This window comes from Mastomys coucha, unplaced genomic scaffold (genome assembly GCF_008632895.1).
Source record: "Mastomys coucha isolate ucsf_1 unplaced genomic scaffold, UCSF_Mcou_1 pScaffold16, whole genome shotgun sequence".
Classification (NCBI taxonomy): domain Eukaryota; kingdom Metazoa; phylum Chordata; class Mammalia; order Rodentia; family Muridae; genus Mastomys; species Mastomys coucha.
In genome coordinates, this window is record NW_022196898.1 from 93,273,244 (window position 1) to 93,290,098 (window position 16,855).

The following is a 16,855-nucleotide window of genomic DNA, read 5'->3' on the forward strand; positions in this document are numbered from 1 at the left end:
GGAGGGGAAACTGGGAAAGGAGAAATTTACATGTAAATAAAGAAAATATCTAAAAAATAAATAAATAAGTAAATAACCAAAAAAAAAGAAAGAAAGAAAGAAAGAAAGAAAGAAAGAAAGAAAAAAAGAAAAAGAAATGAAAGCAAATGTTCACACAACATTACGAGCAAAGTACTGATTTCTGTCCCACCCTAAGCTGTGGCTTCCTCCTCATGACGTCGATGCTTTGTGTATCCTGTCCATCAATTACCTTCCTCAGCACTAAGGCCATTTCTGGCCCCTTCTACCTCAACAGTCGCAGGATGACTCTGTCAGTGTACTGTTGGGAATCCATTACAGGGCCTAGGACTCCTTTCCCAGCCAGTTGTAAGTTGTTCATTTTCAATTCGAGGAAGTTAGATGACCACATGGTAACTTTTCTGGATTTGCTCTACCTAGCTCCTGCCTAAACAATAGACCTGAGTACATTATACATGTCTCCCTTGCTCCAGGGTCAGCCCACGTAACCTCCTCTCTGAATAATTGTGTCCTGACAGAGTTAGTCAGTTACTGTTAGTAATGAAGAACAGTGGCCTTGTTATCAGACACGAGTTGAATTCTGATTCTGCTACCTGCTGGGAGACGGGCCTTAGGCAAATCATGTTTTCTATGCCTTGAATTTTTCACCTATCAAGTGGAGATGATAAGCCTACTCAACGGGCTCCGAGGGTGAAACTGCAGAAGCTCAGCCGGTTTCCCATCTGGCACCCTACTGCCAGCTCTGCAGACATGGCTGCCTGTAATCTCCAGAAGTCTCAGTGGTGGGACAGGTGAATTTCCTCACACTTTGTTCTCTCATTAACACCAAGGATATCAATCTCAGAGCTAGTCACTTTCATCTTCTGTTTATAAGAAATTTCTAGTTCACAGTCACCTGGACTTAAGTTTGTTATTCAACACAGTATCCAATCCAACAGGAAGTTTGGAATACATCATTAAGAAGCAGTTAAAGCTTTGCTGGTAAAATCCTCCACCCAGCATAAAGCTTTACTTTATGAAGTTGTTTTTCTCTCATCTTATCAGTTCTAACCTTTTCCCTCCTCTGGTGGTTTGAATATGCTCAGCCCAAGGAGTAAGTGGCACTATTAGAACGTGTGGCCTTGGGACTGGAGAGATGGCTCAGCAGTTAAGAGCACTGACTGTTCTTCCAGAGGTTCTGAGTTCAATTCCCAGTAACCACATAGTGGCTCATTACACAACCATCTGTAATGGGATCTGATACCTGCTTCTAGTGTGTCTGAAGACAGCAATAGTGTATGTACTCATATACATGAAATAAATAAATCTTGAAAAAAATTTTGAAAAAAATGTGTGGCCTTGTTGGAGTAGGTGTGGCATTGTGGAGAAAGTTTGTCACTGTGGGATGAGCTTTGAGACCCTCCTCCTAGCTACCTGCAAGACAATCTTCTCCTGTTTGCCTTCAGAACAAGATGTAGAACTCTCAGCTCCTCCAGTACCAGGCCTGCCTGGATGATAATGAACTGAACCTGTAAGCCAGCCCCAATTAAATGTTGTTCTTTGTAAGGGTTGCCTTGGTCATCGTGTCTGTTCACAGCAGTAAAACCCTAAGCCACCTCCCCCTGAGTTCCTTAAATGTCTTTAGACACCCTCCTTTTATTGATTGCTATTAATTGTTCCAAGCTCATCCAGCCAATGATGTATTAAGTTGGACAGCATCTCCCCAAAATTCACAACCACTGGAACCTCAAAACACGATCCACTTTGAGAATACATTCATGTATTGTATCCCTTATCAACAAGGAAATATCCTGAGAGACTTGTTAAGCAATGTTGTCACGTCCCAACACCACAGGCTATGACCCCACTGCCTTGTGCTTGGAGCATCTGAATTAAATCTACAGGACATGGATCGGTTATCTAGAGTTCTAGAGTAGGATGTCAGTACACTTGTAGATTAGATGGAAATGCAGGTTCTTGGTAGTGGTCAGGAATAGGCACTTATGGCAAAGAATGGACAGGCTTGATTGCTTATAGCCATGCCTTTGTTGTCTGGCCCTGTGATTTAGCCGAAAAGTGGGAAAAGAGTTTGCTAATGGAGGAATGGGAATGTATTAGAAACTCGGGATTGAGAATCACAGGCCATGATCACGTACAAGCTGAAGAAAAAGGATGGCTTGAACCCAGTTCAACACTTGCCTGAACAACACAGACCTTATTCCAAAGAAAACAAGAAGGAAGATTGCTTGACATTTTTTGTGACGATGGTGAGTGTTCATCACGGTGCCATATGCCTGGGTGGCTGGCTTCCAGCTGTTTCTCTGGCTTCGGCCCTTTCTTCCACACTTTACTCTCTTCTTCTTCTTCTTCTTCTTCTTCTTCTTCTTCTTCTTCTTCTTCTTCTTCTTCTTCTTCTTCTTCTTCTTCTTCTTCTTCTTTTTTGACTTTTTGGGACAGGGTTTCTCTGTGTAGTCCTGCCTGTCCTGGAATTCACTCTGTAGACCACGCTGTCCTTGAACTCAGAAATCTGCCTGCTTCTGCCTCCCAAGTGCTGGGATTAAAGACTGGCACCACCTCTGTTGAACCACTGCCAGGCCTCTGCTCTCTTTTGATAGCAAACAGGGAGCCTTTCAAAACAAACACCCTGGCCTGTCTCATCCGGAGGCTCTCCCCTCTCTCCCTGCTCCCAGTCCAGTCTGGCCTGAACCTCCTGGGGTCTAGATTAGAGCGTAACTGGCTAGCAGTCAAAGCCAGCCTCAAAGCATAGCTGACATCTGTCCCTCTGCTCCTCTGAAGCCCCCGGTGGCTTTCCTTCTGACTCAGAGTAAACCTGTATGACTCAGAGCGAAGTCAGATTAACCTCTGCCTGTAGCACACAGAGTCCACCTCCCCAGTCACCCAGCCTCTTTATGGTGGGGCTCTCATTGAGAGACAGTTCTCCCTCTGTCCACGGGCTCCTCCCTCACTTCTGGCAGGTGGGAAATGTCACCTTTCTCTCCGGGTGGTCTCCATCTCTATCCACCCTTTCTATTTCCCTGCTTTGCTTTCCCTTTGGTATTTGTGAAATTCTAGCATATTAAATACCTTACACACGAAACTTTTCAAATGCCTACCTTTTCTATCCCAAAAACAAACACATGCTATAATATAAATCATGAGGAGACAGTTGTTATTTTTGTTTTTCTGTTTGTTGGAGATAGGGTCCTACTATGTAGCACAGGTTGGCCCAGTAATTTACTAAGTAGCCCAGAATAACCTTGAACTTGGACAATTCTACCTCGGCCACCCAAGTGCTTACAACTGTGTCCAGTGTTCTTATTTTAAGATAGGATAATCTTATCTTCAGACACAAGAACCACATAACCAAGATGTGAAAAAAAAATGCACAAATGAAAAAACCCCTCCTAATGTTTTAAGTAAATTTACGATTTAGTCCTGCTGGGCTAGACGCAGGCAGTTGGTTGGACAACACTTCTAGCTAGCGTGTGCCGTGTGCCACCACGCCCTAGCTGGAGGAAGGAGGTGCCTGATTTGTGTTATAAACCTAGAAGAAGGTCTGGGTGTAGTTCAGTAGTTGGCATTCAACAGATGATTGCTACAGGAAAGAGCAAATGATTAAGCAAATTGGGTTATAACAAGACTCAGATGACTAAGGACACTCTAGTATAGAAAAACACTCTAGAATACTAGACATTCGTGTGAAAAAAAGACCTGGCACAATGTAAATACCAAGATTCCAGGACTCTGATCAAAGCTACATAGACGTGGCTTTAAGCCTCTGCTGGTTCTTTTGGTTAGATAAAGATTCCTGTTGCCTTTGGTACTCTTGTCGTTTCAGTCTACAGTTGCAGATTTACCGTATTCACCACATAATCATTTTCCTCCTAGGACTCTATGTGGAGCTCCTCATCCACTAGCTCTTGTTTTGCACATGCTACGAGTCAAAATACCGTTCTGAAAATAGCCATTTGGCCTCCAATAAAGTAAGTTCCCCAACACAGCATGCCTAGAACTTACTTACTGAACGGTGATAAAAGATAACAATAAATAAGAGAATGTAACTGTACACCAGGTAGCTTCAGGACCTTAAATATACTTCTAGAGGCTCTAGAAGCTTTTACAATTTATATCTCCTGCATAGATTAATAAAGAGGAATGTTCCTAATGAATAGAATTAAACGCGCCCAAACACTACCTGTGCTGCTAGACTGATGGGATTGCAGGTAATTTTTAAATCTTTAGCAGGTTTGGGGTTTTTTTTTTCGTTTTTTTTTTCTTTGTGTTTTGTTGTTTTGTTTTCTGTTCTCAAGATTTTCATCCTCCTGTCTCCCTAGTTCTAGGTGGCAAATGGCAGTGGGCCCCGGGTCATGCCCTCGAACATTTCAATACTGAAGTTATGTGTGCGTGTATACATTTGGGTTTGATCACGCAACTGTAAGACCTGGCCCAGCACAACAGGAAATTGTTCCGCAACATCTGGAAAAGAGAAGCAAACCAAAGTGCCTGGCCAACTCAGCCCACACTCCACCCAAAGGAGGCGTCTGCGAGGGCGGGGAGATCCCGCTAAACCGAGCGGCCGATGCTCCGCCCACGGAAACCAAATCCTTTTCGGGGGGCCAATCCGCAACCTCATGTAAATATCAAGGGGGCGTGGTTAGATGGACGGCCGCTGTGGGACGACACCGAGGGCTAGTACTGATTGGCTGGCACGAAGGTGGGTGGGCGGGACCTGCAGGGAGCCCCGCCTCGCCGAAGGGTGGCGCCTGGGTTAGGGAAGGACGCTGAGTGCGGCGCCGCAGGCCTCAGGGGCGGAGCCGGAAGTGGGGCGTTGAGGGCTCCGCCTCCTCGTCCGTGAGCCGGCCGGCCGGCCCCCACGCTTCGGTTCCTAGTCCCCCAAAGTCACTGCCTGATTCCGGGAGGCCGGAGTCCTTAGCTTGGGCGGGGTGGCGCGGGCCGGAAGGACGCCATCCCGGCCTCGGCCATGGAGGTTCCCGTACCGTCCCTCACGGAGGAGGACTTGACTGAAGTGAAGAAGGACGTGAGTAGCTCCGCCGGGCTGGGCGCCGCGGGGCGGGCGGGGGCGGAGGAAAGCGGAAACCCGGAGCCGAGCGAGCGAAGGGAAGCTTCAGGTCGGAAGAGCGCAGGGTCCGGGGCGCAGCGCGACCTGCCTGCTTCCGGGGAGCTGGCTGGAAACGATCCACCAGCGACCTGTGTGAGTGTACGGGTAAGCCTGCCGGCGCCCGCTTGGACGTCTCTTTGCCATCCGCTTCTCGCTGGTGGCTTTCCGTCCTGCTGATCCCCGACCCCATCAACCCACCCCCGCGGGAGCTGCTAGGCTGGGGAGCCGCCAGGTTGGGGAGCCGCCGGAGTCTGTCCACTGCGGGCTGTGGACCAGGTATCACCAGGCTTAGCGCAGGTAGGTGAAGCTGGTCTCTCCGGGGGCCTGCGGAAAGCTCCAGCTGAAAGCACGCCCTGGAATTCCCCTAGTAATCAGACGCCCACATATTTAAATGAAGGGGGTGTGCGAACTTCTCGCTGAGACTTGATTCCCAGGTAAACCGCGGCTGAATTGGACTCTTCTGCTTAGACCATGTAGAACTTCACATGCACATTACTATTTGAGGAGATGGCTTTAAGCACAACGTGCTTCGTTTTTCATTCCTTTTACTTTTGCCAGAAAAAAAAAAAAGTCAAATGAGCGCCACTTAGATAATATACATGAATTCACATTAAAAAAAAAAAAAAAGTAACTCGTTCTTAGCGCCAGAGTGCTGTTGAAGTCGTCTTTGCGAACTTAACTTCAAATTGTTGAAGATGTATGTGTGCTTCAGATCCTTTTGTCTGCCATACCTTACCCTTTGTGTAAGGTTTATTGCACTGTACCCATAATCACAACTGTTATAGCCCAGTACCAGGAAGAAGAGAAACGACTGGGATTACTGCCCTCGTTTCCGTGTTCCGTGGAGTAGGTAGGGCACTTCTGTACGGAAAGCTTTACTCTCTACTTGAGGCTAGGTCTTTGATGCCCACTGTAGTCTTGAGATGCCAGTAAAGCCGTAAGCTTGAAGTACGGTAGCAGTGCACCCAGTTGCTTCACACAGTTTTGAATTTTCTTACAATCATTAAAGTAACCTGTAAGGAAGAGAATTGCTTTTCATTTACGGCTGGCAAAACAAGACGAGAGCTGTCTATGGAGAGAGGAGGAGCGCTGCAGACTTTGTTTCTGCTCCAGGGGTTCATTGATGTTGTCCATTCTGACAGTTTCAAGTTAGACCTGTATCAGATGCCATAACCTTAGAGAAACTACAGATAAACTTCAGGGTGTCTATAAAAATAGTTTTCCTTAGATATTTACCCCATTGTTTTTGAAACTGCTTATGACAAGCTTAAACATTCGTCCACATTACTTGAACTTCCTTTTTTCTCAACCCCAGGCCTATATTTCCAAGCATCTACCAGAAATCAAGCTATAATATCATACATTTGGTGGTGGTGGTGTTTTTCTATGTAACTGGCTGTCCTGGAACTCACTCTAGGCCTAGCTGGCCTCAACTCAGAGAGATCCCTTCCTCCACCTCCCAGGTATTGGGATTAAGGCATGAGCCGCACTGCCTGCTGTGTTCTTATGTTTTCAAAAGTTTTCATTATCCTTCCCCCAAAAGTGCTTGGTGTTCTTTCTGTATTATCTGGCTCGATAGATGGTAGGAGATTGTTTACATGAGGCTGTCTGTCTGTCCCAGGGTTTGCTTTCTGTGGCTTCTGTTGCCTGTGAGTCAGCCATAATCCAAAATATATTTCATGGGAATTTGATACGGTTATAGTGGTACAAATTGAGCACTCTTCTAATTCAAATTGAGTACTATGACAAAATCTTGTACCATCTCACTGCATCTGTCCAGGGGCATGAGCCACACCTTTTCCCCAGTACATTGCACTGTTTGATTTTCTTGCCTATTACCCCTCAGTACCTAGCTATCTTAGTTATTAGATAAGTTTTTATGGTGGAAAGCTTGCTATGGGGTTGATACCATGAGGTTTTGTACATCCATTGAGAGTCTTGGTCCATGCCCTTGCACATTAGTGGGGAGCACAGTCCTACAGTTGATCCCCTGGGACAGACATCTTTAGTGCTCCTCCCTGTTTCATCTGTTTATTTAACGTGCCCTTATTTTGGTAGAATTTGTTTCATTTTAGCAAATAGAGATAAATTTGTACTCTGAAGTTGATAATGTAATATTAACAATTAAATTAAGAACTAAGGGACTAAAGAAATGATTCAACATTTAAGAGCACTGACTGTTCTTCCAGAGGTCCTGAGTTTGATTCCCAGCAACCACATGGTGGCTCACAACCATCTGTAATGGGATCCAGTGCCCTCTATGAAATGTCCAAAGAGAGAGCAACAGTGTACTCACCACATAATATAAATAATCTTTAAGTAAAAAGAACGAAGACAAAATTCTGTTTTTTAAAATAGCTCAATTTCTTGATTGAAGGAAAATAGCCATGAAATAATAACTTTAAAACATTATAATAAAGTTTTCATTCATCCAAAACACTGCACTATGAAATGCAGAGTATACAGCAGTAAACAGAATGTTTGTGGTTTTAACCTGTTTCAAACATATAGGTCGTTAAAGTTGAAAAGTACATATATCATTTATACAACTGTACATTTGTAAATTTGGTCAGTGCTATGAAGACAAGCACCAGGGCATTATACTTGCAATGGGATGGTTAGATGTGCTTGATTTTGATCCCTAAAGGTTATAATAGAGCTGGGGAAGAGCATTTGAGACAGAGATTTTGACAAGGGCCTAAGTCAGGACTTTTGTAAATTCAGAATATTGAAGGATGTAAATGGTAACAAGGTGAAATTAAGAAGGTGGACTAAGTAGACTCTTGAACTTTTTTTCTCTTTAGAAGAGTCATGCTAATGAATTAACGGGGTTCTGTCTGTTTGACTTTTAAAGATCGTTCTGCCTCTTCTGTAGACCAGGGGGTGAGGGAAACTGGAGAAGGCCATGAAAGGATCTAGGTGAAGGCTGTAGACATGGATGAAACACAAGTTCTAGGTGCATGTTAAGAACGTGGGAAGGATGCGACTTGGAGGAAGAGGAAGAATGAAGATGAGAAGAGAGCTCTGAACTAGAGATCCAAGCATTCTATTGAAAAGAAGAGAAGCAGCTTCAAGCTCTCAAGCTGCAGGCCCCATCATTTGAGGGGGCTGAGAGGTACAGAGCGAAGTTTCCCAAGTTTCCTAGAGATCAAAAAAAAAAAAAAAAGAAAAATCAGGACAGTGTCGTTTGTTCAGCAGGGAAACTGTGTCTGGAGGAAGGAGTGAGCAGCTGTGCCCCTGCTCTGAGAAGCCAAGTATGAGGAAGGTGGGAAGCACCCGTCAACAGAGGAGGTCATTGGAGACTTGGGGGAGGGTGTTAGGACACAGTGGAAACGTCTGGGGATGAATTGGGAAGTGAGATGGACAATGAAGGAATCTGGTGCTGCAAGACAGGCGTGTCTAGCTCATCCTAGATGTTATAGTGGGATTTCCAGAAATGACTGGTAACCTCAAGCTTAAATGATGAAGAGGAGCTCAGCGTATGAGAAGAAAAGAATCAGACACATACAACATGAAACAATGCTAGTCCTCAATTGTAAGTGGAGCAAAAGTCCTAGGATAGGGTACTGCTGAATCAAGCTGGAGAGGTAGCCAGAACCAACCATATCAAGAGTCTTGCCTGCCATGGCCCAGTAGTCACTAGTCACTGAGCCTCTACTGTGTAGAAGGCACTGGGCTGAGCCTTCATACACATATCCCAAGTAGTCTTCCTAGATGGGTTTAATTCTTTATCCTTATTTTGCCAAGGAAGATTCTGAAGGTATGGTGGTTAAGTAATTTGTACCAGTTCTCACGTCTGTTGCAGAGTTGGGATTAGCAGAAGTTTTTCTCATTGCAGAGCCATGTTTTTCTTAATTATTTTTTAGATTTTTTTTTTTTTTAAAAATACTGGTGTTTTGTTTTGTTTTTAGAGACAGGGTTTCTCTGTATAGCCCTGGCTATCTTGGAACTCAGAAATCCACCTGCCTCTGCCTTCCAAGTGCTGGGATTAAAGGTGTGTGCCACCACTGCCCAGCCTAAATATTGGTATTTTGACAGCATGAATGTCTATATACCATGTGTGTTTCTGGTGTCTGCAAAGGTCAGAATATGGTGTCAGATTCTCCTGGAACTAGAGTTGTGGAGCCACCATGTGGGTACTTGGAGCAAACTCAAATCCTCTGCAAGAACAAATGCTCAAACCACTGAGCTGTCTGTCTAGCCCAGTGCTCTCAACTATTATGCTTTGGTTCAGGACTATCCAATAAATCATGAGCAGAACACAGTGTTGGTATAATTTATGTAATGGTTCAGATTTCTATTTTCTCTTGAAACTTGTAAAATCTAGTAGGTGTATGAAAGAGCGATTTGAGAAAGAGGAGGGAATTACAAAATGTTATTTTTCTGTTATCACCCCATGCAGGATTTAAGGACCTGAGCTAGGGCAGTGCCCAGAGTGGTGCTGGAGTCACGGGGATTGGTCTTAAAGTCACTCATATGGTCTTATAGTGCGTACTGTCTATTGCCCAGCTAAACCAGGAACCCTCTGTATGCAGTGTTAAAATCTAGTTCATCTTTTCATAGTCACACTAGAAACTTATACATATGAAGTTTACTGTGTAGATAAGTAACTGTGGAAATCCAGTAGACAGAAACCCATCAGACGCCTTCACTGAGACAACTTTCCAGCCATTATTTACTATCTTGGCTCTACTGAAATCTTCCATTGCCTTTAACTCATCATTATAAATGTGAGTCAAGTTAATCACTGTCATCATTGCCCTCGCAGGATCAATCACTGTGTACCATGCAGGTTATAAACACTGCATATACTAATTTATTCCTCTCAACTGTCACATGAGGAAACAGACACAGGAGTTAATTTGCCCAAAGTCCCATGTCTAGTTAATAGAGGCACAATACAAAATGGCTGGCATCGAATTATCACCATTTATTAAGACAAACATGGACCTGATTTAGACATTACACAGTGCATGCCTGAGAATGAATTATATGGTACTTTATTAATGTGTACACTTTCTTTTTATGTTTCTGTTAAAATTAATGAAGTTAAATACATAAAGGCTAGCCTGAGCTAGCTTTCCTCACTCTGGGCTTTCCTCTGCTCTCCCCCTTTTCTTAGTTTTTTTTTTTTCCCTGAACTCTCTGGTTCTCTGTATTCCTCTCTGTACTTCCCTCCCTCCCTCTCTCTCTCTCTTCCTCCCTTCCTTCTTTTTCCTTCCTCAAGGACTGTCTCAGTGAGTTGTGTCATTTTTCTAACTGGCCTCAAAGCAAAGACATAGCCCTCGGAAGGATTTGGGTTCTGCATGTGTTTTAGTGGTTTCACACTGAGGTGGTGTACTAATTAATAATAAACATGAAACAGATTGTGAGCCTCCTCCACCCTGGTCCTAATCCTGCAGTTCTTTACTTGATAGTTACTGCAAGGTACAGAAACTTGGTTTAGTCCTGAACTAGGTGACCCATGCAGACTTGTTTCTCCAAGTCCCTCCTCACAGAGCTGGGCGTTAGTTTTCGGGAGTGAGGGTGAAGCACTCTGATGACTGTAGGACCCGCTTGTGCTACTGGACATCGTCTTACTTAGCGTGCATTTAAAGGACCCAAGCCTCCCTGCTTGAGAACGTTGCCTCATACCAGTTGAGATTTGTAACTAAGAACCAGTCACCTGCAGTTTTCCTGCATGTTACAGAGTAACATTGAAGCCTGTCTTCTTTTGTCTCTTAGGCTTTAGAGAATTTACGTGTTTACCTGTGTGAGAAAATCATAGCTGAGAGACACTTTGATCATCTACGTGCAAAAAAAATACTAAGTAGAGAAGACACGGAAGAAATTTCTTGCCGAACTTCAAGTAGAAAAAGGGCCGGAAAGTTACTAGACTACTTACAGGAGAACCCCAGGGGCCTGGACACCCTTGTGGAATCCATCCGCAGGGAGAAAACACAGAACTTCCTGATTCAGAAGATAACGGATGAAGTCCTAAAGCTTCGGAATATAAAACTGGAGCACCTCAAAGGTGAGCAGTGCTGGAGAGGAGGAGGAGAGGGGAGAGGAGAGCGGAGAGGAGAGGAGAGAGGAGAGGGGAGAGGAGGAGGAGAGCGAGGAGGAGAGCGGAGAGGAGTACAGAGAGCGAGGAGGAGAGGGGAGAGGAGGAGGAGAGGGGAGAGGAGGAGGAGAGGGGAGAGCCAAGAGCAGAGAGCTAAGAGCACTCTTCAAAACCAGGACCATTTGATTTCCAAAGGCTTAAGGGGCAGAATTATATTCAATTTACACTCTTACCAGATATATTATCCCAACACAAAAGTGATATAAACTCATTTGCTCTATTTCTATTTGTATTTACTTTACAATAGTGTTTGTAAAAGTTAATTTCTAAAATACTGCCATTAACTCAATCCACTCAAAAATAAGCTCAGAAAATACCACTGATCACATGTTAAAAAGAGGGATCATGTGACTTATGCCTGTATTCCTACACACAGGAAGCTGAGGCAGGAGGATTACCACAAGTGCAAAGCCAACCTGGGTTGTACTGTGAGTCCCAGGTCAGCCTGGGCTATGGAGTGAGTTCCCATCTGTACCAGCACCTGAAGAACAGTTCATAGGAGATGGATGTTAAGTTCAGCTCTGCCCTTTCGTGTGTTTTCTCCCAGCAGTTGGCCATAGACAGTGACTGACGAGTGTGTAGGAACCCTGTTTAAAGCGTACATGAGTAAACCTGGAAGCGGTCAGTTTGTAAGAGGCTGGGAACTGAGCTGGTAAAACGAGGAGCGAGTCCCCTCTGTTTGAGCCTCAGCACAGCACTCTGATGAGGGCTGTGTAGAACTGTCTGCTCAGCTTAAATGCCCAGCCTGCCCCTCCCACCCTTCCCCATTCTCCTAAGCACATGTATAAGCACTCTTGCCATCAGAGATAGATGAACAGTGTAAGGATCTACCCATAAGAAACTGATATATGGGTGTTTCCTCTCGGGAGCTTCATGTAGAATGTCTGGGTCAAGTTTGGTGGCACACAGCTGTAATTCTAGCAGCTGGAGGCTTAAGCAGGAGGATTGTGATTTTTGAGGCAACCCTGGGCTATGCAGTAAGACCTTGTCTCAAAAACCAAGTGAGAAAAAGATGATGTGCAAATTTACTTTTAGACTTAATTGGTTTTACTGATAATTTTAACCCAGGGGTTCCTGGGCCTGTACGTAGCTACATGGAGTGTTTGCTAAACAGAGCAAGCAGATAGTGTTTATTCATCCTGTCGTCCTCAGGCCAGTTGTCCATTAGACCCTCAGGATGTGATAGAATTCTGCAGTAGGAATAAGCACTATTGTTAAGTGTTAGATGGAGAACCAGACAGTCTCTGTTCACTTTGGTTCCCACTCTGCACACAGCTGGAGTGCAAGCCTGGCTCATCTGGTCAGAGCCAGTTTCTCACCCCTCCTAGTAGCAGTGTCTCAGTGCCTGCTAACTCCCCTTCACTTCCAGCACCCTGTCAATCAGGAATCAGTAACTGCCATCGATTGGCTTGTGAGATTTGATGATGTGCCTGCTTCCATTTCAGTTTTATCAAGCATATTTTTTTTTTAATTTTTTTTTTCGATTGACTTGTGAGATTTGATGATGTGCCTGCTTCCATTTCGGTTTTATCAAGCATATATATTTTTTTAATTTTTTTTTTTTTTTGGCAGAATGCTAGAAAATTTCTTAGATAAGAATGGTAGTTGTGTCAGGTGGTGGTGGTGCACACCTTTAATCTCAGCACTTGGGAGGCAGAGGCAGGCAGATTTCTGAGTTCAAGGCCAGCCTAGTCTACAGAGTGAGTTCCAGGATAGCCAGGGCTAGACAGAAAAACCCTGTCTCGAAAAACCAAAAAAAAGAAAAAGAAAAAAAAGAAAAAGAAAAATGATAGTTGTAATCCTAGCACTCAGGAGGCTGAAGCAGAAATAATCAGTTTCTGGTCATCCTTGCTTGCTTAACAAGTGCAGAGCTAACCTAGGCTGCAAGGTGAGACCCCTCTCTCAAGGTAAAAAAAATTAGCTGTAAAAGTTAGTTTATGCCGGGCGGTGGTGGCGCACGCCTTTAATCCTAGCACTTGGGAGGCAGAGGTAGGCGGATTTCTGAGTTTGAGGCCAGCCTGATCTACAGAGTGAGTACCAGGACAGCCAGGGCTACACAGAGAAACCCTGTCTCAAAAAACCAAAGAAAAAAAAAAAAGTTAGTTTATGAAAAATTACATAAAAATTGCTTTTTTTTCCACTTAAGATTTATTTTTATGTGTCTAAGTGTTTTGTGTGCATGTGTGCCTGGTGCCTGCAAAGGTCAGAAGAGAGCAATGGATTCCTGGAACTGCGAGTTACATATGTTTGTGAGCCCTGGGAACTGAACGAGGGTTGGCTCTTAACCGCTGAGCCACCTTTTAGCCTCCTGCCTTTTTCCCCCTAAGATGACTCAGCCAGTAACTATGGAAGTATACATTAAATGTGAATAATGTGGCATTTAGTTAGCTTTCTTGAGACAGTGTCCTTAGCTGGAAATGGAAACAGTAGTAGTCTTACTAAGAAAAGCTAGTGAGATTTGAAGTGGGTTCTGATGGCAGCATTTATAAATTGCTGTGGTGGTGACAGGAGCCAGCCTTGGCTACATAGGTTCAAGGCCAGTCTGGGATGCATGAGGCCTTTCCTCAAACAACAAATTGTGGTTGTCTTATAGCTAGCTCAGAATCCCTGAGAAGTTATGAAGTGGGAGAGGGGTCCAGGTTTGGCTCCTTTCTCATTTGCATCTGCATGTTCTGTTACAGGCCTGAAGTGCAGCAGCTGTGAGCCCTTTGCAGCTGGAGCCACCAACAACCTTTCTAGGTCCAATTCAGATGAGAGCAATTTCTCTGAAAAACAGAGAGCGTCCACTGCCATGTACCATCCAGAAGGAGAATCCAGCACTGCTCCCTTCTTCTCCACCGAGTCATCCCTGAACTTGCCAGTCCTGGAAGTTGGCAGAATTGAGAACAGCAGTTTCTCTTCAGCCACGCTTCCTCGACCTGGGGACCCGGGGGCACCCCCTCTGCCCCCAGACCTGCGGTTGGAAGAGGGGGGAAGTTGTGGAAACTCAAGCGAGATGTTTCTCCCCTTAAGATCACGGGCTCTTTCACGCCAGTGATGCATCACGGCCTAGTTGTTTTTATAGTGATACAAAATGGGGTGAAGGATATTGTCTTTTTATAAAAACCATAGTAACGGGTCACTCACATTTGAGGCATGTCTTAGATCCCAGTGTACACATTCTCTGTAAATAGGATTTGTTAGAGTAAAGAGGCACACTCTAGGGGCAGCTTGGTGTAAATCATGGTGGTTGTGTACTTTTCCATAATGTTCTTTCTTCTTTATTATTTTTAGGTGTTTTAGTATTTTGAACTTTTTATAAGACTAACTTTATCGGAATATTTCTCACTCAATTTGAGAAAACATCTTGTGGACTAAGAATAATGTTTCTTAGCACATTTATGCTACAAATTTTCAATCTGATTGTTTTTCCCAATGAGCTGGCAGTACATTTTAGCAGTAAGCTGTTCTGATTTTCAGGAAAGGTGGACACTGAGAAAGCTGCCAACACACTTGGGAGAATGTCCCACTCCTTGGTTCTGTGAAGCTGTCGGGTTCTAAGGAAACACCTGATGGCGTTGAGCCTTGTGACCTTGGTTGGCCAAAATTTGTTTTATGCTCCCTTGCCAGTGTGAGTGTTTTGCCTTTTACGGGCTTTGTGTTCTCAGTCTTATCCTAGAGACTGTTATCCCGGCAGGGCATGACTTGTAATTAGTTAGTAAGACTTGTAATTGACTAAATTACTTGCTCTGAGCCTTTCGTTCTTGCTGGATGAACACTGCCATATGGAGCCACCAGCTCCATCCATGTTTTTACTGTATTACAAAGTTTGACTAACTTTACACATTTAAAAAATGCTGATTATATTCATTTAAATTATAATTTTACCTATTTCCTGACATCTAATCCCTATATATTTCTATTATTTAAAAATTAAGAAATGAAAATTTGCTATTAACAATAAAATTTTTTAACGTAGTGATGTGTCTGAGTCAGAAATTCAAAATGTCTGATTTTCAAATGTCTAATGCTTTTTTTAATGTACCTTTAAATAGAAAATATTTCGGAGTTAAATGTGCTTATAATTCTACACTTAGGAATTGAAGCCAAAGCATCATGAGTTTGAGGCCAGCCTTGGTTATGGAGTGAGTTCCAGGTTGGCCAATGTCTTAGGGTTTTACTGCTGTGAGGCAACTCGTATGAGGACAGCATTTAATTGGAGCTGGCTTACAGGTTCAGAGGTTCAGTCCATTATCATCAAGGTGGGAGCATGGCAGTGTCCAGGGAGGCGTGGTACTGAAGGAGTGAAGAGTTCTACGTCTTCATCTTCATCTGGAGCCTGCTGGCAGAATACTGGCTTCCAGGCAGCTAGGATGAGGGCCACACCTTCTAATAGTGCCGCTCCCTGGGCCAAACATATATAAACCCATCACAGCCAGAGTACATCATCATCAAGACTGTCTCTAACAGTGGCAGGGAGGGAAGAAGGAGAAGAGGGGGGTGTAAGGCGAGGGGGCTAGCTTGACTCAGTAGCATGTAATTTCTTAGTAAGTTAGTGGACACAGTAGTTAAAAAGTTATTTTTCCCCCGAGCAGTGGTGGGGCACGCCTTTAATCCCAGCACTTGGGAGGCAGAGGCAGGTGGATTTCTGAGTTTGAGGCCAGGCTGGTCTACAGCGTGAGTTCTAAGACAGCCAGGGCTATGCAGAGAAACCCTGTCTCGAAAAAAGAAAAAAAAGTTATTTTTCAGGAATATCAGATTAACACAGAATAAAAACTACATATACTCCACATTCACATTTTTTTTAAAGATTTATTTATTATATGTAATTCACTGTAGCTGTCTTCAGACAGCACCAGAAGAGGGCGTCAGATCTCATTATGGGTGGTTGTGAGCCACCATGCTGGGATCCGAACTCAGGACCTTCGGAAGAGCAGTCAGTGCTCTTACCCGCTGAGCCATCTCGCCAGCCCCCACATTCACATTTTTAATGCCTTCTTTTAAAAGTCATGTTTTTTGTACAGTTATAGCCTTAACAAAAATTGAGCCTAAGTAATTAAGTACATCTTCCTTACTGTTCTCCATACTTCTTATATTGCAATATTAATTGTTATTAACCAAAGTCCATATTGGGGTCCTCCATTATATAACTTGAAAATTTTTAGAAATGTGTAATATTGCATATTGGCCCAAAAAGTGGCATAACCAAGTAGCTTATTTTCACTGCCTTAAAAAAGTCACTTTTCCTGGTGCGCCTGTTCAACCTCCCTTCTGTCTCAACCCTAGCAGCTCTTCTCCAGACCTTGTAGAATGTCTCATTGTTGGGGCATAAAGGTGGAGGCCTAAGATGGCTTCTGGGGGCTCCTGTCAAGAGGCTCGTCCCTAGCCTAGTACTGCAAGGTCAAACAGGGTAGTGGCTGTTATTAAGTTAGGTTGGCTCTTTGTTTTGTTTTTTTAGCTTTTGTTTACATTTTCACTTGCCTTAATAAATAACTGCACATGCGCATGTATGTGTAATATGTGTGTGAGTTCATGCTAGTGTGTGAGCCTATGTATGGAGTCAGAGGCTGATGTCTGTCATCTTACTCGGTTGTTCTCCATCTTACCGTTTGAGACAGTGACTTGCTCAGCCTGAAGTTCACCATTTGACTAGACAG

The 16,855-nt window shown here is 44.0% G+C and overlaps 1 protein-coding gene across 1 annotated transcript; it reads left to right on the forward strand.

Annotated features, from left to right (window-relative positions):
* Positions 1–4,803: 4,803 nt before the first annotated feature.
* Bcl10 (BCL10 immune signaling adaptor) lies at positions 4,804–15,176 on the forward strand. Its single transcript, XM_031375754.1, has 3 exons — positions 4,804–5,035; positions 10,841–11,129; positions 13,901–15,176. The coding sequence occupies exons 1-3, from the start codon at positions 4,979–4,981 to the stop codon at positions 14,254–14,256; spliced, it is 702 nt and encodes a 233-aa protein (XP_031231614.1). The 5' UTR covers positions 4,804–4,978; the 3' UTR covers positions 14,257–15,176.
* Positions 15,177–16,855: the final 1,679 nt, after the last annotated feature.